This window comes from Cyprinodon tularosa, unplaced genomic scaffold (genome assembly GCF_016077235.1).
Source record: "Cyprinodon tularosa strain WSP-4 unplaced genomic scaffold, ASM1607723v1 ctg410, whole genome shotgun sequence".
NCBI classification, from domain to species: domain Eukaryota; kingdom Metazoa; phylum Chordata; class Actinopteri; order Cyprinodontiformes; family Cyprinodontidae; genus Cyprinodon; species Cyprinodon tularosa.
Genome location: NW_024039131.1, coordinates 589,911 through 617,330, shown reverse-complemented (window position 1 = coordinate 617,330; position 27,420 = coordinate 589,911). Strand labels below are relative to the sequence as shown.

Sequence of the window (27,420 nt, the reverse complement as noted above, 5' to 3'; positions counted from 1 at the left end):
AATGATCATCAATTTAATGATCAGATTGTTTAATGCAAGCTTCATTGTGTCTATGAGCAGATGTTTGTTTTCAAACCACATCAAACTGAAGATGGTGTATAAAATGTAGCTTCGATTTTGTTAAACAAGTTGGCCACACCAGCTCCTCTGTTTATCATCAACGTCACTAAATAAACACGAACACATCTTCAAAGATCCACTGCATTAAAAGCTTACATCAACACCAGTTTGGCTGTACTTCCTGTTCCTTAGGGATTGACATCCCGCCACCTAGCATAACATCCCCGTTCTGTCTCACCCACTGCTGATAATGAAGGACTCGGTTCCACAGCTGGTAGAAACAAGTGCTGGATCCTAACCAAGCAACTCTGTTCTGTGGCACAGGTACAGAACCGATACAAGAGCAAAGGTTCTGCTGGTGGACAAGAGACAGTAAAACTTCTTCCTGTTAAAAATAGGTTTATAATCTCTACCGTCGCTTTGTACAGGCTAAATATCAGGGATGGAATTAGTGTGAATGACATGATGCAAACACCTGTTCCCTATGGCTACCCGCTCATCCGGAACAAGTCACTGTTTGCCTTTAAAACTGGGATGATTAGTGAGTCATCAGATTCAGTATCCTCACCTTACAGGTTCCTCCGTTCTGACACTGTCCATGGCAGCTCCTCATATCTGTGGAAACAGAACAGTTTCAGATGAAGTTCAACAACAATGAAGACGGAAGGTCGATGATGAAACCTGCGGCGTCATGATCTTGGCACTGATGCCTGGTCTGATTACACGTTTCACACACATGCCTAGCTCCGTCCATTTCTAATTAACCACTTATGTGATCCACCTGCATTAGTCTTTATTTAAACAGCCTTCAGACCAGTCATCAGTGCAAGATTATTCGAGCCGTTAGTGAGGATTATTCTAGCATTCCTGTATTCTGATGACCTGTTCCGGACCTGTTCTGCTTCTGGCCCTCTGAGCCTGTCTGTCCCCGTTTAATCTGCTTGTCTGACCTGTCTTCTGACTCCTGTCAGATCTCTGCCTGTCTGTGTACCGAACCTGGAATTGTGACTTGCCTCCATTCTGGATTCTCCCTCGGCACCTCACCAGATCTCTGACCTCCTGGCTTTGACTAAGGAGTCAGACTAAGTCACAAACATCGGCTTTGGTTTCACCCTCTGGATCATCCTGCCTACATTCATTTGCTCGGTTCGGATCTCCTGCCTATCCTCTGACCACCATTACATTAGCGTCTCGGACTCTCTGCGCGGTGACCGCTGTGATGCTTTGGCAGCCAACCGGCTGGAACCAACCTCAGCCTCTGGGCGCGGACTGAACCATAAGACCAGAGGTCTGCCTTCGTTTTCAATAAAAATTATGAAAAATCTGAGAGGGAGTATCTCTGACCAGAAGAGAGGCAGACAAAACAGAAGGGTAATGAGGCTATAAGCAAAATGGTCCAGACTGAAGTGTTTTTAGCTCAGGATTGGTTTAGACCCTGAAGCTCAGCAGACATTAGACCAGTCAGTAGACTAAATGTCGGGAGTTTGCACCCATCAGTCAGAAAAATTCGAATCATTTATTTGAACCATTCCTTCATCTGGTGGGTTGACTTAAAGAATTGGTGGTTTTCCCTAATCCATGAGGTGAGACTTATAGATTATACATGTCTTAATAAAGTCTGTTCTGATTGATTATTTGTTTCATGCTCCTTAGCAAACCTCTGGCTGGATTAGTTCTGATCTACTGGAGATCATTCAAAGCTGGTGGTTTCCTTCTCCTTGTTTTTTGTAACGTAATAATTTAATGTAATTCTATCTGCCAAGGAACCAGTTTCACTGCAAGTTGCTGAGGGAAGTTTCTCAATGATTAAAACGAGGATAAGATGTTGGAGATAATTAATTTGTTCATAATGTGAGGGCAGGGAAACTCGACAAAGGTCAGAGAAGGTTCTGGGTCTGAGCTGGACCCATGCAGCCAGGTGGAAACAAAACTCATACTGACTGATGTGAAAGAAGTGGCCCAGCTATCCAGTAAAGTAGGTACAGCCATATTCACCAATCACATTTTTGCAAAAGTAACCACTGAGGCAAGACTTCCCTGCACTCATTAATCTCTGTAAACCAGAGACACCCCAACCCATCAGCAAGCAGCTCAGATTTACAACCTCTGCTGTTTACTCTCAGAGATGCAGAAATTTAAAGCAACGTCTCTATTCAGATTTCTTTTATTAGACCTTAAACCAGATCCGCTCCTCAGGGGTTGACCAAAGAACACCTTCCTTTAAAGAGAACCAAAGCTGCAGAACTAGCCTGATGTTGGGGGAGTTTTATTTTCTGCCTCTGCTCCATTCCCTGCAGGCAAGGCTCACTTCACGCTTTAACCATTCAAACCAACACAGAGCATGAATAGTCCTCCCAGGAGGTGAGCAGCACCTGTTGGTCTGCTGAAATCAAACACTGAACCCCCCACCCCCCCAGAGGTACCCTCTGCCCACTGGAGAAGAGCCACTGCGGTTTGTTTCGCTCTCAGTGTTTCCTGGGTGAGGCTTAATGTTGCCTCATCCTCTCTTCCTGGACGTGGACCCCCCGCAGCTGTCAGGCCGTGCTATATAAAGCATTACTGCAGTCACCTGGTTTGGGTTGCATGACACCTCTGCTGGGGACGGGCTAAGAAGCCAACCCCCTACCTTCAGACAGGTCAACCTTTGGTCTGATTAGAGCCACCAGAGTTCCACTTGACCAGAAGAGAGTAGTTTACATGCACCTCCCTTCACTCTGATCCCACTAAATGATATCCCACTAAATGATATCCACTGGAACCAGCGGACTGCTGAACAGAACCAGCCGCCGGTGTTGGTGCTGCTACCTCACCCCCACATTCCCCGGTCAGCTCTTGGACAGCAGAAATGTTGGAGGGTAACATACCAATCTGGCAGGTCTTTCCTGTCCACTGAGGGGGGCAGAGGCACTCAAAGCTGCTCTCCATGTCGATGCAGGTTCCTCCATTAGCACAGGGCGATGAGGCACATTCATCAGTGTCTGGAACAGACAGCATTCTTTTTCTGTTTCTAATTCACAATATTATTCAGGTATTACATCATCATGACACCCCTCAGTGAGGAAGGGGAAGAGTCCCAGTTAGATATTAACGGACAGGTCTGTAGACGGCCCATGGTGAGAGAGAGTAGATAGAGGAAGGCTGAGCAGAGAATTTTTCAGTGTGGAATCATCTCCTCCAGGTCTGACCTGAAAGCTACTGGCCATCTGTTCTGCTCCTCACCTTCAGCACAGGTTGGTCCCGACCAGCCCACAGGACAGTGACACTCGAACCCTGAAGGGACTTCATGACATGTCCCTCTGTTGGCACAGGGGTTGGACAAGCAGGCGTGCTCCGCTGGAGGACAGACAGAGACAGGTTTAAGTCCCAAAATCTATAGAACAACAGAACAGACTCTGTGGTGTAAAGGGTTCTAAGGCAGACTCACCAATTTGACAGTTTTTGCCAGAGTAGCCATCAAGACAAGCACAGTGGTATTCATCTGGCTCCGTGTTCATGCAGGTTCCTCCGTTCTTACAGGGCAGGTTGGTCCCGCAGTAGTTCAGATCTGCACCCAAAACAGGAAGGAAGGGATGACTCTGTAGGCCCTGAAACGTGTCAGTCCAAGGCCCAGAAGAACCGAGCCGCTTACATAGATCACAATGATAGAAAACATAGACAGACCTTTATCACATAGCAAGCCGCCCCAGTTCTTCTCACAGGTGCACTGCCAGGGCTCAGAACAGGTACCGTGGACACAGCCGGGGTAGGGCAGGCATCTGTCACACAGTGGACCGCCCCACCCGTAATTACACCTGAAAGACATCACCATCATCATCACCATTCATTCCAAGTATACCCACAGTGGAGGGTTAAAGGTCACCTCCTAATCTGAACCACTCTGTTACAAAGCAAACAGTATCCCCCTTCAGCTCATGGCTGTTAGCATTAGGCTGTGTCCTAATGTCCACCATGACCTCTGACCCCTCCATCACTATGGAAGGCAGGGTCCACCCTGACCTCTGACCCCTCCGTCACTATAGAGAGCGGGGTCCACCCTGACCTCTGACCCCTCCATCACTATCCGGGGTCCACCCTGACCTCTGACCCCTCCATCACTATAGAGAGCAGGGTCCACCTTGACCTCTGACCCCTCCATCACTATAGAAGGCGGGGTCCACCCTGACCTCTGACCCCTCCATCACTATAGAGAGCTGGGTCCACCCGAACCTCTGACCCCTCCATCACTATAGAAGGCGGGGTCCAACCTGACCTCTGACCCCTCCATCACTATAGAGAACAAGGTCAACCCTGACCTCTGACCCCTCCATCACTATAGAAGGCGGGGTCCACCCTGACCTCTGACCCTTCCATCACTATAGAGAACAAGGTCCACCATGACCTCTGACCCCTCCATCACTATAGAAGGCGGGGTCCAACCTGACCTCTGACCCCTCCATCACTATAGAGAACAAGGTCCAACCTGACCTCTGACCCCTCCATCACTATAGAGAACAAGGTCCACCCTGACCTCTGACCCCTCCATCACTATAGAGAGCAGGGTCCACCCTGACCTCTGACCCTTCCATCACTATAGAAGGCGGGGTCCAACCTGACCTCTGACCCCTCCATCACTATAGAGAGCAGGGTCCACCCTGACCTCTGACCCCTCCATCCCTATAGAGAACAAGGTCCACCCTGACCTCTGACCCCTCCATCACTATGGAGAGCGGGGTCCACCCTGACCTCTGACCCCTCCATCACTATAGAAGGCGGGGTCCAACCTGACCTCTGACCCCTCCATCACTATAGAGAGCAGGGTCCACCCTGACCTCTGACCCCTCCATCACTATAGAAGGCAGGGTCCACCCTGACCTCTGACCCCTCCATCACTATAGAAGCCAGGGTCCAACCTGACCTCTGACCCCTCCATCACTATAGAGAGCGGGGTTCACCCTGACCTCTGACCCCTCCATCACTATAGAGAACAAGGTCCACCCTGACCTCTGACCCCTCCATCACTATAGAGAGCGGGGTCCACCCTGACCTCTGACCCCTCCATCACTATATAAGGCAGGGTCAACCCTGACCTCTGACCCCTCCATCACTATAGAGAGCGGTGTCCACCCGACCCTCTGACCCCTCCATCACTATAGAGAACAAGATCCACCCGGACCTCTGACCCCTCCATCACTATAGAGAGCGGTGTCCACCCGACCCTCTGACCCCTCCATCACTATAGAGAACAAGATCCACCCTGACCTCTGACCCCTCCATCACAATAGAGAGCGGATTCCACCAAGACCTCTGACCCCTCCATCACTATAGAGAACAAGGTCCACCCTGACCTCTGACCCCTCCATCACTATAGAGAACAAGGTCCACCCTGACCTCTGACCCCTCCATCACTATAGAGAGCAGGGTCCACCCTGACCTCTGACCCCTCCATCACTATAGAGAGTGGTGTCCACCCGGACCTCTGACCCCTCCATCACTATAGAGAGCGGGATTGCACCTGACCTCTGACCCCTCCATCACTATAGAAAGCGGGGTTCAACCTGACCTCTGACCCCTCCATCATTATAGAGAGCAGGATTCAACCTGACCTCTGACCCCTCCATCACTATAGAAAGCGGGGTTTAACCTGACCTCTGACCCCTCCATCATTATAGAGAGCGGGGACTTTATAGTGAACTCAGTTAACTGACCGTTCAGACAGATGATCACTGCTTTTCGATCTCCTTTGGTCATGTTACTGCTCCTCCCTGCACGGTGCCTTCACCATCTTTGTTATTTACCATCGCTACAACAAATCCCATGATGCTTTGAAAGGAGAGCTCCCTAAAAGCATTCTGGGATATATCTGCTCGTCTAGTGACCATGGATGATCACTACTTTTCAAGGTGCACTGTGGGAAAATGACTTGCAGACACAGCAGGAGGTGAAGATCAATCACTTTAGAGCTGAGTTCCCGATAAAAAAACGAAACTGTGGGTTGGATCAACATTTGTCTTCATTAACAAAAGCTGTGGAACCAGCTTGTCCACAGACTTCTTTTCCATTTTAGGTCTATCCGAATTCCTTCCAAGGTCCTTCTGAGGTCTGTCTGTGGTCCTTCTGACATCCATCTGAGGTCCTTCTGAGGGCTGTCTGAGGTCCATCTGACGTCCATCTGAGCTCCTTCTGAGGACCTTCTGAGGCCCATTTTAGGTCCATCTGAGGTCCATCTGAGGACCTTCTGAGGTCCATCTGAGGTTCTTCAGAGGACCTTCTGAGGGGTCATCTGAGGTCCATTTTAGGTCCATCTGAGGTCCATATTAGGACCTCCTGAGGTCCTTCCGACAACCTTCTGAGGTCCATTTTAGTTCCACCTGAGGTCCTTCTGAGATCAATCTGAGGTTCTTCTGAGGTCGTTCTGAGGTCCATTTTAGGTCCATCAGAGGTCCTTTGGAGGTCCACCTGAGGTCCTTCTGAGGTTATTCTGAGGTGCATCTGAGGTCCATCTTTGTTAAAACCTTCTCAGTTTGAGTCCAGTAGATGAATAACATCTGAGAACATCAGGTCTTATAAGGGATTTTCTGTTGAGTTTAGATCTGGACCTTCTAGGCCATTCCTGCCTATCAACCAGCTCTGAATGAAACCTTTCCCTACATCTTCTTTCAGAAGATCTTCACTTTTAGTTTCATCTTCATTGTTCATGTTTAGGGTCTGATGATCTGCTGGAAAGTTCTGATCCTTCTGTCCATCAGGCAGCTTTTATGTTTCTTTGGTTCCTTCACTTTAAAAACATTTGCCGCTGTCAAAAGTTTTCACACCCTTTAGCTTCATACAGGAGCCCAAAGCTCAGCGTAACGTCAGACTAACACAGCTGTGCCTCAGGGTGAAGACAGCCTAATAAACTGGAAAAATGTGTTCAGGATTCAACCTCCTTCTCTGTCAGTCTGGGTGGCAGCAGATAGATCACCTTCTCGCATGATCAGATGATGTGTTTACTGTCATGTTTGTTCTGAAGGTTATTGTTTTATTCTAAACAGTTGCTCCAACTACCCAGTAAGACCAGCCTGGAACCAGTGTCTCCAACTGGTTCACTCCTCGTGACAAGCATCTGATGACTTTATACTGGTGTTGTGTTGCGAGCGGAGCTGGGATCCAACTGGGACAAACCAGCTGGTTTCATGGAACAACAGTCTGTCATCTTTGGGTCTATGTAGGTTCACTAATCTGTTGGTTTATTGCAGCTCTCTGTTTTTTCAAGGCCACAGGCTAAGACTGCCCCACCTGTCCTGTCATTTCTCTTCTGGGTCTATTTACGGATCCCCCACCTCCCAGACAACCCACCTCTTTACCCTGAAGCCCTTCCCCCACCGCCCCCCAGCAGCAGACTACTATAGGGACAGACGCAGCAGAAACTTGGAGACATTGCTGCCCAGTTTAACCAGTGAACTGCAGCTCAGTGGAGGAGAAAGAGGAGGTGGAAAAGACAGCCTTTATTCTCACAGTGAAACATGGCGGTGGCAGCATCATGCAGTGGGGATGTGTTTTTACAGCTGTGGTACTATAGGAAATAAGCTGCTCCATAAACATCTTTTCCCTTACTGACATCAAACGCTCATTAGGTTCAGTTTGGTTAAAAGTTTTTTATTCAGTGGCTGAAAATAGTAAAAATGAGGAGTTTGTTTTCTGTTTCCATCACATGCAGCATAAATAAAGTCTGAAACAACATAGTATACAAAGCATTCAACATTTCTTTAGTAAAAACACAGTTTTTTTCTGTTTCCACATCGTCACGTCTCTCTGTGTGCAACAGGTAAATCTACCGTTTAATTTCACGCTATATTTCTGTTTAGCTGCTGTAAAAACATTTACTATTATTTAATAATCATAATTTCTTAAATAAACAATACTGAGCTAAGCCATTTTGGAAGAGGTATTTTAACTGTTTCTTTTTTTTTTTATGCATTTCCGCTGGTTATGTTGATCACGACCCCTACTTCTATGGGCTCGCATACGGAGCACACGGTGCGCACATGCCACAGACACGAAGCACACCACAGAACAGTTGGACAATCCAACGCGCGAGTAAACCTCAGCCCTGAGCGGTAGGAGGCGGTTCAGACCTGATCTGTGGTCTCCTGTCAGCAGCAGTGGACAGGCTGCCTGGCTGGAATCACAGGTCAGGTTACAGGGAGCCACAAACCAAGGGGGGAACCGTCCGTTCAACAGAGGAGGCCCTAGGTTCCTGCCAGGGACCCCTCAGGCACATCAAAACCAGGTGAGCTGGAACAGAGCTGGAGGGGCCAGTATAAGAGACCCGGTAGCTTGGAGCCCAAACCCAGCAGAGAGACTTAAGCGCTGCACAGACTGTGGGATTTTCGGTTGTTTCTTAGACACTTTTGCAGCCATGGGACAACTTTGGGAATTCAGCTGACTCTAAGCGAACCATAGTGTGCGTCGTTCAGTACACAAGGGGGTCACTGGCGGAGACTGGTGAGGGCCAATCAAACCTGAGTGATATTTTCGTTGTGACTTGTTAGTAAATCACATGTTGAAGCTCTTTCCTCACAGATTTTCACATTCCACATGCACCAAACAATAAACCGTCTTCTTTGTTTGATAGATACCTTTATTTATTGCGTTGCATGTCGTCAAAATATGTGAACTTTTGAACTCTGCAATTGAAAATGTTGTGCCGTGTAGTCGCAGCTTTAGCCTGTTGCAGCCTAGCTACAGTTCTGGTTCTGACACACGGAGAGAGCAGGAAAGCACAAACTTCTGGTTCTGGATAACCTGACCTTCTTCCTCATGCTTCCTTCAACCGTAACATCTAAAGAACAATCCCACCACGGTTTACAAAGAATCTGGCTCAGCTCAGAACCCTTTAGAACCACGCCGCCATGTTTGGCTAAACTGAGCCTTGTAACTTCAGCTCTTCTAAAGCTAAAGTCCAATCAGCTTCTTCTCAGAGTAACGCTTCTCCAACAGCTTCACCCCCTCAGGGTGAGCTGCTGTTATGGACCCCGCCCCTGAAGGCGAGATCTTTAAAAGTTTCCTCAGTCTGTGACCTTCTGGGAGACCCTGATGTCGGCTTTGGATAGCCGAATGAAGGAAACAGAAGACCTGATATTAGAAGGATTATGATGAAAGGAAAGCAGTGATGTACTGGGACCCCTAGGCTCTATACTGGGAGCATAGGTGGATGATCCACATCCAGAAAGTAAACATTTCCCCCCCTCTGTGTTGTGGAGTTGGAAATGCAAATGTTTGGAAGTGATTCTAACTTTTTGGACCTGGATGATTGAGGCTGGAAGTAAATCGGATTTTCCTTTGAACAGCACCTGAGCCTAGAGCCTGAAAGACCAAACACAAGCCTGGATTTTTCCACAGTAGTTCGAAAAAAAAGGTTTCTCTGTGTGGTTTGATAAATTTAGACCCAGAAATCCCTGATAAAGAAGGTGTTGTCCTCACAGAAGTGGGTTTGTGTGTTTTCCTTGCAGCCATGCGGCTTCAGTCACATGTTGAGGCACATTCCAGGGTGTTCCTCTCCAACCTGCAGCTCTAAGAACCCTGTTAGTGTTATTTTCTTCTGCTTGGAGCCCACCGACTTTGCCTCGTTGAATCTGATCAGAGATGAATTACACCGCAACCTAACACAACAAACTGGAAATGTTCAAAATGAGCTTTACAGCCTGTTCTCTTGGCCTGAGAGCATGATCCGTAAACAGCATGAAAATACTGCAGCGTTCATCATCTCGCTTCAAGCCTAAAAACATAGGTGCAAACTTTCTACCGTCACAGATGATTCATGCTTCAGACTTTAAACAGAGCTGGATAGAAATGGATATTTTTGATTAGCCTGCTTCTATCAGTGATTTCAAATTCAGACCAATATAGTTTAACATATTTGGTTTTTGATCAATCGAGTAGGTTGTCCCTAATTAGACCATCTGCATTACAAAATAAAAACATAGACTGATCAGATCTTGATAATGAAATATGAAATATTCATCAAACAAAAAACTACAAGCTTACTTCTGTGCCTTCAGTTAGCATTCAGGCCATTCTTTACATTCATCATTTATGGACTATATAGCCAACTACTCACTAAATGGCACCCGATAATTCCTAAGGAGCTTTCCTGTGTTTTCCTGTCGTCTCGCTGTCAGCATGGTGGGTCTCCTCAGTCTGTGACTTGGATGTATCCTCTACCCAGCCTGGATCTGACTACCTGAGCTTTCTGATGATAATGAAGACATTACGTACATGGATCAGTGTTAACGGCATCAGTTTAGCGGGTTTTAACCATAAAAGTAATTTGGTATTTCCAGCAGTAAAACATCACATCCGGATCATAAGAAACTGTTTTTACAGCTAGTCTTTGTTGCTCTATGTTGCTAGAAAAGCCTTCTCTATATAACTGGGCCTTATTTAATTAGAATGGACAAAAAACCTGCGGAATTCCAGCCGTTTCAGGTTTGCACAAAACTACCATGTTAGAAACACCATCCTGCCACAGCAACAGCGCTACTACCACAAGCACTTCAGTTCAAACACACATTATTATCCCTAATTAAAGGGTGCACTAATGCTGAGCTGTTTTTAACCACTATTAGTCTGTCTGTCTGTCTAATAGGGGTCTGTCTGTAGTGGTCTGTCTGTCTAATAGGGGTCTGTCTGTAGTGGTCTGTCTGTCTAATAGGGGTCTGTATGTAGTGGTCTGTCTGTCTAGTGTTGTCCGTCTGTCTACCAGTTGTCTATCTGTCTAATAGGGGTCTGTCTGTAGTGGTCTGTCTGTCTAATAGGGGTCTGTATGTAGTGGTCTGTCTGTCTAGTGTTGTCCGTCTGTCTACCAGTTGTCTATCTGTCTAATAGGGGTCTGTCTGTAGTGGTCTGTCTGTCTAATAGGGGTCTGTATGTAGTGGTCTGTCTGTCTAGTGTTGTCCGTCTGTCTACCAGTGGCCTGTCTGTCTAATAGTGGTCTGTCAAATAATGGTCTGTCTGTAGTGGTCTGTCTGTCTAATAATGGTCTGTTTATAGTGGTCTGTCTATTAGTGGTCTGTTTGTAGTGGTCTGTCTTTCTAATAGTGGTCTGTCTAATAGTCTGTCTGTAGTATCTGTCTGTCTAAAAGTGGTCTGTCTATCTAATAGTGGTCTGTCTATCTAGTAGTGGTAGTCTGTCTAATAGTGGTCTGTCTGTAGTTGTCTGTCTGTCTAATAGTGGTCTGTTTATAGTGGTCTGTCTATTAGTGGTCTGTCTGTAGTGGTCTGTCTGTCTAAAAGATGTCTTTCTATCTAATAGTGGTCTGTCTGTAGTGGCCTGTCTGTGGGCTGTCTGTCTATTAGTGGTCTGTCTGTAGTGGTCTGTCTTTCTAATAGTGGTCTGTCTGTAATGGCCTTTCTGTCTATTAGTGGTGGTCTGTCTAATAGTGGTCTGTCTAAAGGTGCGTTCAGACTGAAGGCGGTGGTTTCCTCTAGCAGGTAATTCAACACTGTAAACATCCTGGACCACTTCATCAAGTAGGAGGAGCTTCAGCTGCATGAAGCTGACCCCCCACCGACGAGAAAAAAACTCTGATAGACTGAGTGGTTATTGCTTCTATAGAGCAGGTTTGTGGAGTTAAAATGTTCAATTGGAAAAATGAAGAATAAATGAATAAATAAAAAAGAAGATATGAGCTGCTGTTGTTTCAGAGATATTAAAGGTCACCCAGAGGTCAACTATCCCCCATTAAGCTTCTACTTTTTCAGAGCTGCGTCATTCCTGCAGGTAAAACTGTGGTTTGTTCTGATTTGGTTCTTCGGATACAATTATGTTTAATAACAGTTGATGAAATCACCTTCCCTGCAGACGTTAGCGCTGTGCTCATTTCCTAGTATAAAGCAGGATAGTGACTCACACATTTGTAATCATCCTCTGTCAGATAAATGTGGTCACTAACCTGTGTTTCCTTTCTGCAGAGGTTCCTGCCTTAGATATCCTAGCTGTTCACTGCAGATCTGCTGTTTTTAAATAAACATATGCATCCCTCACATTAGCATACAGGAGGTCGATTGTCCCGTTGTTTCTTGTTGGACAGTCAACAGCCTGATGGAAAACAGGCAAAGCAGGGTCCAACGCTGAATGGTTAAAGTCACCCGAAATGATTATAACTGCATTAAGGTGCTGAGTCTGCAGTCTAGCTGTGTATCTGCTTATAGAAAGAGTCTGCTCTCGGGGGAACGTAAACACAGATGGCGATCATGTAACTGAATTCCCTCGGCAGATCATATGGCTGCAAGCCAACAGCTAACAGGTTGAGGTCCCGGCAGCATAACACAGTCTTAACTGAAATATGTCCTGGGTTACACCAGCGCTGGTTCATAAAGATGATCAGGCCCCCACCTTTCCGTTTCCCACTAGCTTTGGTGTCTCTGTCAGCTCCCACCACAGTGAATCCAAGCAGGTCCACAATAGCGTCCAGCGTCCAGGTGCTTTAGCCATGTCTCCGTGACCAGAGTCTGAGTTCCATCTGTCTGATAATCCTTCTGCTTCAAGCCTGGGATCTTCTTCATCTCTGATATTCTTCTGCTGGAGCTTGTTTTCCAGCCTCTTCCTCTTTGCCTCCTTGTTTTCTCTAATCTTTAGTTGCTTTTGTATTCTCCTCATTAATCCCCCGTCTCCCTCTTTAAAGGCTTGCGTTGTTTTTATGAGCAGTTTCTTCAGATCACCTATGATCCATGGTTTAATGTTTAGGAAGAAAGTGGATGGATGGTAAAATGAAGTCCAATCTGATACTAAAACTATTCAAGATCTATACAAGAATGTAAAAATAAACCAGCAGTTTTGGTTTTATTAAGTGCAGAAAAAGAAATTGGCACCCACCAAGCCGCCAGATGTGAGTAACGTTTGTGAAACTATCAATCTGCCTGCCATGTTGGCGGGTAGCCAATAGGGACACAGCACAACACTCAGCAAGTGTTGTGTGTTGACCAATCATGCAGCCTATTGTTTCTAAATAAGCCGCTCTTTTTTAATGGATTTTTAAACAAAATGTGGAAAAAATATGGCTTGCATTAAACTCGTAAAAACTGTTAAAATCATTAATAATGTGCAGAAACATATTTTTCCAAGCTATCTTTGAACGTACCATGAGCATTCACATGCTAACCCAGGAGATGGACACAAACATGATGATATCTTTTTCTATCTCTGCTTCTGTCTCCTTGAAGCCCAGTCGGCCTCGGCAGATGGCCGCTCACACTGAGCCTGGTTCTACTGGAGGTTTCTTCCTGTTAAAAGGGAGTTTTTCCTCTCCCTTGTCGCTACAAGCATGCTTAGTGTGAGGGATTGCTGAAGAGTCAATGAGTCGATGCAATCAGCTGGTTTTCCTTAGATAGAAAACCTTGAATCAATTTCACTGGATGATCTGGTGAATTGTAAAGTGCCCTGAGATGACGTGTTGTGAATTGGCGCTATAGAAATAAACTGAATTGAATTGAGACAGCAGCTCACTGTGACCCAATAAAACTCCTTACCTGCCATTCACTTCTAGTCCTAATCGTATATGAAGGACTACAGAAAACTCAATCAATGATCAAAACAGAACTAATTATTATTGACATTTTAAATTTTGAACACACCAAATCATTAAACTTTGCCAACTGCTGTTGAAAAACCAAATGAGTTTAAACGTTGTAAAAAACGCTTGTTTCCTAGGTTCCAGACGCACAGAACTTCATGGTCATGGGTCAACTGAGCAGTTCTGTTAAGGATAGGAGGTAAAACAGGACTAAGAGGTCAAAGCTTCACATACAGACAAGAGTGACAGCAAAGAAAGATGCAAGCTAGAGAAAATGTCTTCCTGAGTGTAAATATGAACCCATCAGGCCAGCTGTGAAACAGGAAGCATAGCGACGGTGTCAGAGCAGGACTGCAGGCAGCCTGATGGCAAAGACAAGAGAAAACCCAGAGAACCTTAAAGGCTGACTTACTTGCATTCTCCTGGAACGCTGCAGGTCCCATGGAAGGGGCTGCATCCCTGTTTGCAGATGGCTTTGGAGAGAAGAGGAAGAAAGCACGTTAAGATCTGGAAACCAAACTCACTGAATACCTTTGATTATAAAACAGGACAGAGGTGGTGAAGCGGCGCCGTCCACCAGTTTCCCAGCATTCCTCTGAAGTGACTCTACATGACTTAAGGACGTCAGACCTGAGGACACGTGACCCCAGAATGAGTTTCTGACCGACTGTTCTAGTGACGACTGCTTTATTTTCATTTATTCAATGTTTAAATGTCTTTAGGAAAGAAAGCACTGAACTCTTGAACAAGGAAGGAGAGTGAAGTTTGTTTCAGGAAATGTGACAGACGAGACTCTAATGTCCAGGTTTAGTTAGGCCTCCGTGTCCTGAGTCCGTATCATCATCAGCGACCCCTAACACCCCCACCCTGATATCACTTAATGCTGCTTCCATTCCTGTTTTTTTTTTTTACTTTCTTGTTCAAAACATAATGATTGATCTGACCAGACCCAAAGTCATTGATATGTTAAATATAGCCTGTAAAGCCGGTCATACATTGTGCGATTTTTTCAATTGTTGCAGTAGCTGCACACTGTAGGTATGTGCGACCCGACGCTCTGATGCCATCTACCAGCTCAAGCTGTACATCTAAAACCCACGTGGGACTCAGCTCCGCAGTGAGATGGAGCTGCTCTGACTCGTCTATCCGGAAGCCAAACGAGTAGAAGTATGAAGCTCACTAGAATGAAACGGGCTGCCTTGATAATTTCTGCAATTTTGTGCTTAAAACACCCCTAAAAAGAAAAGCCGACGACATATTTGGACAAAGAGATGGCTGAGCACACATTGCACTCATTGCATCCCCGCCATGCTTCTGGGTTTGCCTCTGAGAGGAAGAAGAAGAATCTTTGTTTCTGAGCGATTTGCCCACGACGGTTGACTGAAAATCAAACCTGTTTGATTTTCTCCCGACCTCACGATTCCTGATGGGGAGGTGGTTGTTAGAGGCTGATCGCCCCTCGTTACCCACTGTACACTACACTGCGCACCACCAGGCTGAAAGTTAGACTGATCGGAAAATTCTTGCACGACTGGAAATTCGCCCCTTAAAGGGGGAAACTTTGTACAGTGTACAATTGTGCAGCATTCAGACCAGGCTCTGACTGGTAATCTGTGATAGTGGGCATTTGCCCAGCGGGCCCGTCTTCATTTCAGCATGCGAGGGCCAGCCCTCCTTAAATCATACCGGCTCCAACACTTACTCTCCGGGCGAAGCTCCTACCTGTGACAGTAAATAACTCAAGGAGCTCAAGAAGTAATCCCTTTTTTTACTACCTAAATGATTCATGCAGTATATATAGCCCTTCCTTGTAATGCACATCATTGTGACAGTTGATATATGGTGTAATTTTCTAGTTCTTCAACCTGTAAAATCCTTGCAACAAACTAAATTATAATAAAAATAAAATGATTTCTTTAAACGAAACTACGATGTTCCTCTTATATATGGCAAATTTATGTTTGAATATGTTGCGGTGCATGATTGGGGTTTTGCATCTAAAGGCTAACGTTTCCCATCTTACGTGCTTTGTTGCCATGTTGGGACGTTTCCTAATCTGGCAGTTTAGGATGGCCATCTATGGCTAAAAAAATGTTCTTCTTTAGATTTATGGCCTAAGAGATCGATAGACTTTGGTTAAAATTGGGTGAGATTTCGTATATCCAGGTGGTTTATGAAAAATGTTTGGCTTGGAAAACATGAGTCAGTGACATCTGGTAACCCTGCTGATGTGGTGAGTGTGGATGTTATGCAGCAGCAGTCACAGTCGCGAGTTAATAACCAAAGCCAGAAAAACTGCATTATAGAAGTCTTGGTGATGGTTGTCATGTGATGCTTGAAGATAGATCAGTTAATCCACAATGTGTATTAGTATGCACATTGTGGATGGGGAGGGGGGTCCATAACTGGGCCGGTATAGATGGAAAATGCCAGGGCCGGAATTTGCTCCCAGTCTGAGCCTGATTCAGAGGTTTCATGTTCGATCCAGAAAGTATTTCCCGTAATCTAGATGGATGAAAAGACTCTTCCTGTTTTAGTGTCTCACCTGTTTTGCAGTCCTCTCCCTTCCAGCCCTCCATGCAGTGCCTCTTCCCAGAATGGTCACACTTATAATGTCCAAAGTAGTCGTCTCGAGGGCGACACACCACGTTGCATCTGATTCCATAGTAGTGCTCATCGCAGCGAACGCGTATGGTGAAGCTAATGGTAGCCACGGCGCCTTTATGTTCCAACAGCTGCTTCTCTTCTCCAGGGTTAATCTTCCCTTTGAGGATGACGCGTTCGATCAGAAGCTCATTGTCTGCAAGCAGCAACAGAAAGTACAGAGAAATGATCCCAACATGATGAAAGAGGAGCAGGAACAGGAAGAAAGAAATCAAAAACATTCATGTGAGTCTTTGTGTCTTATTGCAGGTTTCTATCTGTCTCTGTTCAGCATCAGGATGAACGTCGGTACATGGAGCGTTACTCCCAGAGAGCCACAGCCTCAGACTGGGATTCAAAATGCAGAAGCAAAAAAACAAAACACTGTAACCCACCTGAGGGGAGGGGGGTTCATTTGCTTTATCACACCTGAAACTGAAGTGAGATAAGCTGAAACAACCCAAAGCTTTGAAGGACCGTCCAGGAACAGGTCCGACTCCATGGAGCTGCGGGAACGCCAGATGTTGGAAAGCATCAGAAAAGAGGGCGGGGTCTCCTATCAAACATCTCCAGCAGAAAGAAGTAGAGAAATGGAGGAAACGTAGCAGTGGGACCTGTGGCGGCTCGATAACCTAAAAGCTTCTTCCTGATCAGTTCCGCTCTGCCCTAACACCCTGTTTTTTCCTCTGTTTATTCAGCCCTGACTCTGTCGAAGCAAAGCAGGAAATTATAGGAGGCGAAGAACAGGCGTGGAGGAGCAACAATGGAGAGGCGAGTCTGAAGGAACCCAGCAGCTTCTGTGCCATTTCCTTGTCATTCAACCTGCTTCAGAGGAAAAACCATGAAGCGGCAAAACAGAAACGTTTCTGATGGTTCTGAAACAATCGAGGTGATGATAGAACCAGCGCACAGTTCAAACCACTGCTTCTCCCTCAAACTTTAACTTCCCTAACGCCCAGATTCCTTAACCCCGCTCCCGCCTGTCTCAGCGCACATGCAAACTGCCTCAGCCTGCCTGTCTCACGGATGTTTCCATGGTAACACCATCAAGCCCCCATCCGAGTTCTTTGAGGTCCAAATACAGCAGGAGGTGGAGCAGGGAAGTTGCTCCGTACTGATGAAGGACGGCAGGCTTTTCCATGGATGTTTGGATGATTTACAGAAAACGTTGAATCCTGATGCTGCAGGTTAGCTTAGGAGGCTGATGGGTCTGCATGGGGAAAATGGATGAAGGTAAATCAGAACCATCCTGCAGGAGACCTGAGCTGAACTCTGACCCTCGCTGTGTATTTCGTGGACGGGGTCTCCTTTGAAGCTGGTTGCCTTCTGTATCTATGCTTCTTTTTCTATGTCTGCTTCTGTCTCCTTGAACCCCAGTCGGCCTCAGCAGATGGCTGCTCACACTGAGCCTGGTTCTGCTGGAGGTTCCTCCCTGTTCAAAGGGAGTTTTTCCTCTCCACTGTTGCTACAAGCATACTTAGTGTGAGGGATTGCTTAAGACTCAATGAGTCGATGCAATCAACTGGTTTTCCTTAGATAGAAAACTTTGAACCAATCTGACTGGATGGTCTGGTTGATGTGGATCTATAAAGTGACCTGAGACGACATGATGTAAATTTGAGCTATAGAAATAAACTGAATAGAACCCTGAAGACATGCAATGGCTCAGATTACTGCAGATTCATAAGCTCAGATAGCCTAGTCAAAGTCCCGACCTGATCTAATCACACTGAGAGCTTTGTCCAGAAATGTCCCCCATAAATGTTGAAAGTAGAGCTGCAGCTATTGATTAGTTTAGTCATCCATTATTCTAATCAAATAAAAATAAATATGATTAGCAGCTAAACACTGGTAGAAACTAGCAGTTTATGGATTTCTGTGTCTCTGTTACTTCATTAATAAGTAGTTATATTTAGACAAACAAGTCTGTAAACTATCTCTGTCAAAAACCAGTTAATAATCATGTAAAACAATTTAATAGCAGATTTGTTTAATTTTCATCTTAAATGCAAAATTATTTTTGACAGCTTTGGTGAAATACCTGCTAACTTTCATTAAGAATGATAATTGAATTGGTGAATAATAATTCAATTATTTTAGTTTATGATTTTTCAGGACTGGTGACCTGTCCAGGATGGACCCCGCCATAGACAGCAGGAGGTAGGCACCAGCATCCCTCACCAGCCCAGAAGGGATTAAAGGATGATGGATGGATGATTTCAATAATCGGTTAATCGAGTAAAGTCTGACCTCTAAATGATTCTGTTATTTTTATGATCATGATGCGTTGTTCTGCTGTTTGGTTCGGCTTCATTCCAGTTGATTTACCTTGATTGCTTGCTTGCTCAGAGTAATGAAATGTGATCCGGCCCTTTAAGAAGTAATGGGATATTATTGCAGAAGTCTGCAGTTCCTACAGCTATATAACCTATGACCTACAACTAGGGGGGTAAGCAGAAAGACGCATTTAAAGGAACATGTTTCACATTTGACCCTGAGGTAACCACCGTGACTTTACTGGGGGCATTGGGCTTCCCAAGGTGAGGGAGAGGGGGTGACCTCTGACATGAAGCCCAGGCAAGATGTGTCCATCAGACACCAACTGTTATCAAAGGAACAGTTCATCTCTGCTGGATAGACAACCAAAGAGCTGAATGAATCCATGCAGCCTCCATCATAGCCTCTAAGGGCTGCGTTTTATAAATCAGTTGTGACAGTTGAAATCATTCATGGTGAACACCTGGAATGGAGAGTCTGCCAACTCATTACTCATATAGAGGTGAATCAGATAATCTCCTTCAGCTGCTTCTCTCCTGCAGCCATGTGAGAGGAACGCTGTCCTCTGGAGGCATCCTCACAAATTTCTGCAGCAATGTCTGCAGCTATATCTGCAGCAATGTCTCCAGCTATATCTGAAGCAATGTCTACAGCAATGTCTGCAGCTATATCTACAGCAATGTCTGCAGCAATGTCTGCAGCTATATCTGCAGCAATGTCTCCAGCTATATCTGAAGCAATGTCTACAGCAATGTCTGCAGCTATATCTACAGCAATGTCTGCAGCAATGTCTGCAGCTATATCTCCAGCAATGTCTGCAGCTATATGTGCAGCAATGTCTGCAGCTATATCTGCAGCAATGTCTGCAGCAATGTCTGCTGCTATAACTGAAGCAATGTCTACAGCATTATCTGAAGCAATGTCTGCAGCTATAACTGAAGCAATGTCTACAGCATTATCTGAAGCAATGTCTGCAGCTATAACTGAAGCAATGTCTACAGCATTATCTGAAGCAATGTCTGCAGCAATGTCTGCAGCTATATCTGCAGCAATGTCTGCAGCAATGTCTGCTGCTATAACTGAAGCAATGTCTACAGCATTATCTGAAGCAATGTCTGCAGCTATAACTGAAGCAATGTCTACAGCATTATCTGAAGCAATGTCTGCAGCAATGTCTGCAGCTATATCTCCAGCAATGTCTGCAGCAATGTCTACAGCATTATCTGAAGCAATGTCTGCAGCAATGTCTGCAGCTATATCTCCAGCAATGTCTGCAGCAAAGTTTGCAGCAAAGTATGCAGCAATGTCTGCAGCTAATTACTGAAGGATTTCTGCGGGCGGGGGGTTAGTGCTGGACAACCAGAGGACCTATTCTGGCATTCAGTCACATCTGAGGACGTCTGTCCAGCAGCTGATGTTCTGTCCGAACACCGTCATCAAGAAGACCATCATCCAAACGCAGCAGCTGATCTGAAACAAAATGGCTGAAAGACAGAAGCTAGCAGAGCTGTTTCTTCTAGCCATTTTGGGGAACCAGCCAATCATGACCTGGTTCCACACCATCCTAACTGACCGCTTCTGAACACCCCAGCTTGGACCGGCAGGTCTGAGGTCAACTGGACTGACTCCAGTTCAAACTGGACCGCCGCTTAATCGCTCCTTTCATCTTTCATCAGGGTCTGTTTCTTTTGGTTCATGCATTTCCCCAAATGTTTCACTGTGTCTCACTTCCTGTTCGACTGCAGACATTTCCACCAATGAGCTGCTGGTTCTATAATTCCCAGCAGATCCATACTGGGCTCCTCAGTTGCACCTGGAAAGATGGGAACTTTCTCTCTCTATAATTACAATAGCAGCTCACTAATGTCAGCTCCACCTGGTTTAATTCAGAGCTACAGGTCGCTGCCTGCTCTCTGACGTATTTCACAAACAATTCTGGAAAAAGCAGGAATTCTCAGAAAGAGGTGGAGGAAAACACTGTGGGAACCAAACTGAACAGTTACCCACATGGGGTGAAACTTCTTTACACCACATGGGGGGATATTCAGGCTTAATATATTTAATAGGTTTAATATTCAGGCTGTGATGCAACCTGCATTACACATTAATCTACGAAAGCATCTAAATGTTATTTACCTTCCAGCCTAAAGCTTCAACCTTTTGTAATTGATATTTTTGGATAGACAAAAACAATATGCAGCGTGGTTAACCTTCATTCAGACCTGCACCCTCATTTAAAGACCAAAGCAGACGTCAGTTCCATTAAATAACAAAATCCTTAAACAGGAGAGTTTGAAGGAAAACCTTAGGAATTTTACAGCAGGATCAATTCAGGGGAAACTGGAAGAAATCCACCACAGGGAGCACAGGCTGCAGCAGGTGGTGAAGGGTGACAACTTGTAATAAATGCTAGACTCCATGATAAGAAAGTGATTATTTACAGAAAAACACGGGAGAACCATGAACACTTCTAAAAGAGAAGCCCAGTTTTACACATGGGTCTTTTTCATGTGTTTGGTGTTATCCTTCCCTTTGTTTATCAGCATTAATAACAAGTAAAAGTCTAACTGGATGGAATCAGACTGCAGAGGCTGGAAGTGAAGCAACAAACCACCAATGACAGCAGATCATGGTGTCATCAGCATAGAGACGCATCCTGGCCTCAGTAAGTTTCTGAGGTAGGACCCAGAATGGAGCCTAGAGGGACACCTTCCACTGGCTTTTACACATGGTTGACATTCAGACAGACAGTTTGAAAACCACACAGAGGGTGACTAAAATGTAAAAGCACCGGCATACGAAGGTCAGAACATCAGTCTTTGGCATCCAACTTCCTTTCAGAATCAGTTGGTACCTTAGCTGTGGCTGCTAAAGTGCTAACAGCAGACAGACGGATGACTCCATAAAATAAGCCGGGCCTCGAGGTGCTCATTAATCAACCTTTCCAGGATAATAGTTACTAAGGGTAAATAACTAACCAAAGCTGTCTTCCAAACATCTGGAGTGGCATTAGTGAAATGGCAAGGTAAAAGGTTAGAGATGAGTGAGACAGTTTTCATGGTACCAGTTGCCAGGGCAACAAAGTATAAAGGTTATCCGGGTCTTTAAGATCCGGTCCCTTCAAAATCTTACAAGCTTTACGTCCGACTGGCAGGCATGTCAGCGAATGGGAAAGGCAAGCTAGGAGGCAATTAAGATCTTTCTGACAGATTCAGAGCACGTTGGAGAACCAGCAGCTTCTAAATTAGATGTTTATAAAAAGGTGGTGGAGGGAGGCTGATTAGAGGGACAATGGTTAGAGGGGCGCAGGCTGGGCTTCAGGGGCGTGGAGGCTTGGCTGCAGGGGCTTGGAGGCTGGGCTGCTGGGGTGTGCAGGTTGGGCCGCTGGGGTGTGCAGGCCGGGCTGCAGGGTGGTGCAGGCTGGGCTGTAGGGAGCTGCTGGGAGGCTAGTGGACTGCATGAAGCTGATTAAGCAGCTGATTGAGAAATCCCACAAAGGGAGAACTTTTCTGCTGCCTTTTACATGTCAGAGCTGAACCACTGAGCTCCATGTTTTGGGCAGCTGCTGGTCTTCTTTATAATATGATTGGGATGCATGTTGAGACAAATCCACTGTCTTCTGTGGTGCACCTCCCTGATCCACTTCCCTTCCATCAATTCCAGCTTTCCCCTGTTCTTCTCTAAATGTTCATAGAAGGACACCAGGAGACACATGGCACTGGGCTCATTACAGCTACGTTTGATTCCAGTTTATTGTCAAACATCCTGTTTTTCTTTGCTTTGAAGAATCTGAGATCATTGCAGAAGAATTGAGTCTCTTCATGTGTCTTTTACAAACTCATTAGATGGATGTAAGACAAGAATCTCCAGAATGTCATGTCTCGGCCCCTCCATCCAGTCTGCATGGTAGAGGGGTCCCATCTGATCTGTGGGTCCAGGAGGACAGTGAATGCAACAGGAACTGGAGCGTTTGGCCATCAGGTGGAAGAAGCAGGAAGCTTAACGCCAGCGTTCCACCTGTGAGGGCAGCATCCTCTGCAGGAGGGACCGCTGCACTGACAAGATAAATGGCGTTGACGTTTGTGATGGAAGTGGAGCTGCTGCTTCTCAGCATGAAAAGGAATCAGCCTTCTGGGGCCCCTCCCTTTGGAAAGCCCACCTAGCCCACCTAGCCCCTCCCCTCCTACTGTTCTCATCCTACTGATCACTAAAAGCTTCACTCTAGATCCACATCTAGCTGCTCACTGTCTCAGTCATCCATCCATGTAGACTGGCATGAGGCAGAGTCTCCTCCATGTTGAAATGTTGGTGTTCTGAGTGGAGGCTACGCTGTAAACCTGGACTCCTTCCCTGGAAATGGCCGTTTGCTTTGAGCAGAGGTCTGATCAGGTTCATCAGGACAGGATACAGATGTGAACTTCTTTAAACTTGTGCTGAAGTTTAAGTTTGATCCCAGCCTAAAATGTTGATGTGAGCAGAGATGAAGCTTACCGCTGCTGTGTGTGCCATTGTCCTCATCCCATGCCTCCACTATCAGACTGTAGTCTTGCTGAAAACACACACAGACAAAAGCAAAGGTTATTACAGCAAACCAATAACATTCAGGTTTCACTGTCCTTTTGGGGACTTCGCATTGACGTCTAAAGATCATTTTCAGGCTCTAGAAGCCTTTATTGTATTCCTTTTGAAATAAGACAGACAGGAAATGGGACTAGAGAGAAGACATGAGGCATAGCCTGACAGGTCGGGACCTGAACCTGTGACAGCCGCAGAAAGGACTAAATCACCCCCCGCCCCCTACCCTGTCATCTCGCGGCACCCCCAGAGCCTTATTTCTGACCCATTTCTACAGCCTAACTGTGACCCCTACCCTATGAGTACAGGTTAACCCTTACCCCACCTAAACCCAATTAACACCACAGTTCTGAACCCAGCACCCAACCCTCAAACACCATTTGTTCTCATGGAGACCAGATATACACAAAGACACACACAAGGTCCAGCTGCCACCCATCATGGTAGTATGAGAAGTTCAGCTCCTTAGAAACATCCAGAACCCTTAGAAACTCTGAGTAATGGTGGGAAAATCACAGCTACTCCCATACTGCTGTCACTCATTAGCTGCTCTAGGCTAACTAAAGAAACCTTCAGGTGGAAAACAGAAACCAACGTCAGACATCACTTTAGCTGTGATGGCTCTATCATCCAGTATTAGAGCCTTACAGGGTTGGACATGTCTAGAGTCTTTATTCAGAATGACAGAATAATTTAAATCTCACTGCTGTAGGATCACCTACAGCTACCTGAAAAGCACTGATAGCATTATTACATCACAGCTCCACAAACCTGCCGAGAGGCTGATTAGAAAGTGAGCTGAGCGTTTGGCCCCTTCATGAGGGAACATCATGGTGGATGCTGACTGACGGGCGTCGGATGGAGCTGTTCCATGTGATACCAGATCCAGGGGACAGCAGTCTCAGCAGAGACTCCCAGACTTGCCTCGACCTCCTCCTGCTCTGCTGGGGGAAGCTAGGGGTGCTCCAGGCAGCAGAGAAACATAGTCCCTCCATGGTGTCCTAGAACACTTAGAGGGAGGCTTCCAGGAGGCACCACAGACAGATGTCCACCTTAGCTGACTACTCTGGATGATGAGGAGTCAGGTGAGGACATGTTATGAAACCACACCATTCCAGATCCTGACAGAAAAAATATTTTAGTACAAAGATTGATGTCTAAAATTGTAAGGGACCAGCCGAGGACCAACTAAGGACTAGCCAAGGACCAGCCAAGGACCAACTGAGGACCAGCCGAGGACCAGCTAAGGACCAGCCACGGATAAACCAAGGACAAGACTAAAGACCAGCCAAGGACCAGCCGAGAACCAGCCGAGGACCAACTAAGGACCACCCGAGGACCAACTAAGGACCAGCCAAGGACCAGCCGAGAACCAGCCGAGGACCAACTAAGGACCACCCAAGGACCAACTAAGGACCAGCCAAGTACCACCCGAGGACCAGCCGAGGACCACCCGAGGACCAGCCGAGGACCAACTAAGGACCAGCCGAGGACCAACTAAGGAGCAGCCGAGGACCAGCCGAGGACCAAGCGAGGACCAGCCGAGGACCAACTAAGGAACAGCCGAGGTCCAGTTGAGGACCAACTTAGGACCAGCCAAGGACCAGCTGAGGACCACCCAAGGACCAACTAAGGACCACCCAAGGACCAACTAAGGACCAGCCAAGTACCATCCGAGGACCAGCCGAGGACCAACTAAGGGACCAGCCGAGGACCAACTAAGGAGCAGCCGAGGACCAGCCGAGGACCAAGCGAGGACCAGCCGAGGACCAACTAAGGAACAGCCGAGGTCCAGTTGAGGACCAACTTAGGATCAGCCAAGGACCAGCTGAGGACCACCCAAGGACCAACTAAGGACCACCCAAGGACCAACTAAGGACCAGCCAAGTACCATCCGAGGACCAGCCGAGGACCAGCCGAGGACCAACTAAGGGACCAGCCGAGGACCAACTAAGGAGCAGCCGAGGACCAGCCGAGGACCAAGCGAGGACCAGCCGAGGACCAACTAAGGAACAGCCGAGGACCAGTTGAGGACCAACTTAGGACCAGCCAAGGACCAGCTGAGGACCAGCCGAGCAACGGCCAAGGACCAGGCGAGGACCAGCCTAGCACCTACTAAGGACCAGCCGAGGACCAACTAAGGAACAGCCAAGGACCAGCCGAGGACCAACTTAGGACCAGCCAAGGACCAACTGTGGACCAGCCGAGCAACGGCCAAGGACCAGGCGAGGACCAGCCTAGCACCAACTAAGGAACAGCCGAGGACCAGCTGAGGAATAGCCAAGGACCAGCCAAGGACCAACTTAGGACTAGCCGAGGACCAGCCGAGGACCAACTTAGGACTAGCCAAGGACCAGCCGAGGACCAACTTAGGACCAGCCAAGGACCAGCCGAGGACCAGCCAAGGACCAGCCGAGGACCAACTAAGGACCAGAGTATGACCAGCCGAGGACCAGGCAAGGACATAGGGACCCCTTTTTCATCATTTTGCTTCATTCTATCTCTATTCTCCCACTCCGCTTTGCAGAATCTGTTAGTTCAATCTCTAACGTTCTGCTCTCTCTCCTTTTTCTCATAGTAGCTTCATCTAGTCTGTTCCTGTTTGGCTGTGACTCCATCTAGAGAGAAATATGAGCTGTGCTGCTGCCATCAACACCTTTGTTTCTAGATGTTGGAGCTGGGCGTGTTTTTTCAGAGTTTAGTCCTGTTTCTGTCCTATAGCTCTGGGCTCAGCTTTTCCTCGGACTAACTGGATGTTTTCTCTTTCATCCTTTTACAGAAAGCTGGCTTAGAGCTCATCTGATTAACTGTTTCTTTACCAGACGTAGCCGCCTGTGGAACTAGTTTACTGTTAGCTTTTCTATCATTTTCCCGTTTACCCTTTGTTCTTTTATTTCCTGCAGAATGTGATCAGATTTCAAACTAACAGGAGCAGCGATGGAATCATGGATTTTAATGTTTAATATTTTATATATTTCTAGAGGAGATTCACTCCACAGTCGACCAACAACAAACTCAGACTCTACGTTGATTCAGCTGCAGCAGTTTATTTCTTGTGGAAACAGTCCAGGATGGACCCCACTGTGGGCCGGCTGCAGGTGGTCACAGCAGCAGCTGTGGGTTCCCATGACCTCGGTCTGACGCACAGACTGAAGGCTGCAGGAGTTGGAGGCAGAGACCTGACAGAAGTTCAGAGGTAGGGAAAACTGAGCTTCATATCTCTTCAGGATGTGTGTTTAAAGGCAGAAACCTCCTCCCTGTGGAAGACTGGATTAGAACTACGAGGCTCTGATGTCTGACAGGTTCAATGCCTTTAAATCTGTCATAAAGATGAAAGTGTGGGACTGGGATCTGAACCATGGAGCTTTAAATGAGGCCAGAGACCAACGAGGAGCTTCAGGACCTTTCTCTGATTTAGATCTAATTAGGTCACACCTGCTCCTCATCAAGGTAACATCTATCTGTCATCTATCCTTATACTACTGGTGTCAGTTAGCAATGTCTCCTTATCTACGTAACATGGTTCTTCTTCTCCACAGTGGCTGAAAGAATTAGAGCAGATAAGAAGAAAATAATCTGGAGAGCAGATCTGGTTCAGAACCAGTCTTCAGGACATCAGGAACTTTGGAGGCTCTGGGACACCAGAGGAGAGGAGAACTCTGGTCCAATGACTTCCTGATCCAACAGCCCAATGTTCTCCTCACCTGCATGGTTTCTCCGCTCACACTCCTGTCTTCATTTACCAGCTGACCTGCAGTTCGGTCCGATTCTGAATGAGTCAAACAGTCCTACAGGTTTAGCCAGATAACTTCAGATTTAACTCGAACTTTCTGGTCCCACAAAGATGGATTAATTCTTAGAGAGCCTAGTCACCAATGTAACGTCCTCTGAAAGGCTGAATCCACCCAGCAGCCAATCAACTGTTAAGAAGCTCTGAGCTCTTTTTGCCTGAAAGAGCTAGGACTTTTAGAATACATTCCTTTAATTGCTGCTTCCTTGGTGTTAAAAAAAACACAGCTCTTCATCACAGTCAGTCACTCTGATTTTTCAAAAGTTTGTGTTTACAGGAAATTGGTGTTTTTCAAAAGGTTTTAAAACAATTCAAGCCAAAGTTATACCAGTTATTTATCATTTGATATCACTCAATACCCCCAAGTTTGGTATGAATCTGTTTATATCTGAGCATCTTATGGGGACCTCCAACTTTTTTAACTATTTAGTAAAGCATCTCAAAAAATTCTAGGATATGCAGGATGTATTCCTTGACATTTGTGATTTTTGTTTTTCTGGATTTTACTGCAAACTACATATTTTTAATGATGTTTTATAGTTT

At 46.3% G+C, this 27,420-nt stretch overlaps 1 protein-coding gene across 2 annotated transcripts in view; it reads right to left on the bottom strand.

Annotated features, from left to right (window-relative positions):
• Positions 1–27,420, bottom strand: part of LOC119792148 (protein jagged-2-like) — a 72,562-nt gene that overhangs the window by 20,602 nt on the left and 24,540 nt on the right. For both annotated transcript variants that reach the window (XM_038298640.1, XM_038298638.1), the window contains exons 3-10: positions 23,004–23,061; positions 16,138–16,392; positions 14,005–14,065; positions 3,721–3,851; positions 3,485–3,604; positions 3,280–3,393; positions 2,925–3,038; positions 629–675 (exon numbers count right to left, since the gene is read on the bottom strand). In XM_038298640.1, coding sequence (XP_038154568.1) covers positions 629–675; positions 2,925–3,038; positions 3,280–3,393; positions 3,485–3,604; positions 3,721–3,851; positions 14,005–14,065; positions 16,138–16,392; positions 23,004–23,061 — 900 coding nt within the window. The remainder of the gene's footprint in view (positions 1–628; positions 676–2,924; positions 3,039–3,279; positions 3,394–3,484; positions 3,605–3,720; positions 3,852–14,004; positions 14,066–16,137; positions 16,393–23,003; positions 23,062–27,420) is intronic.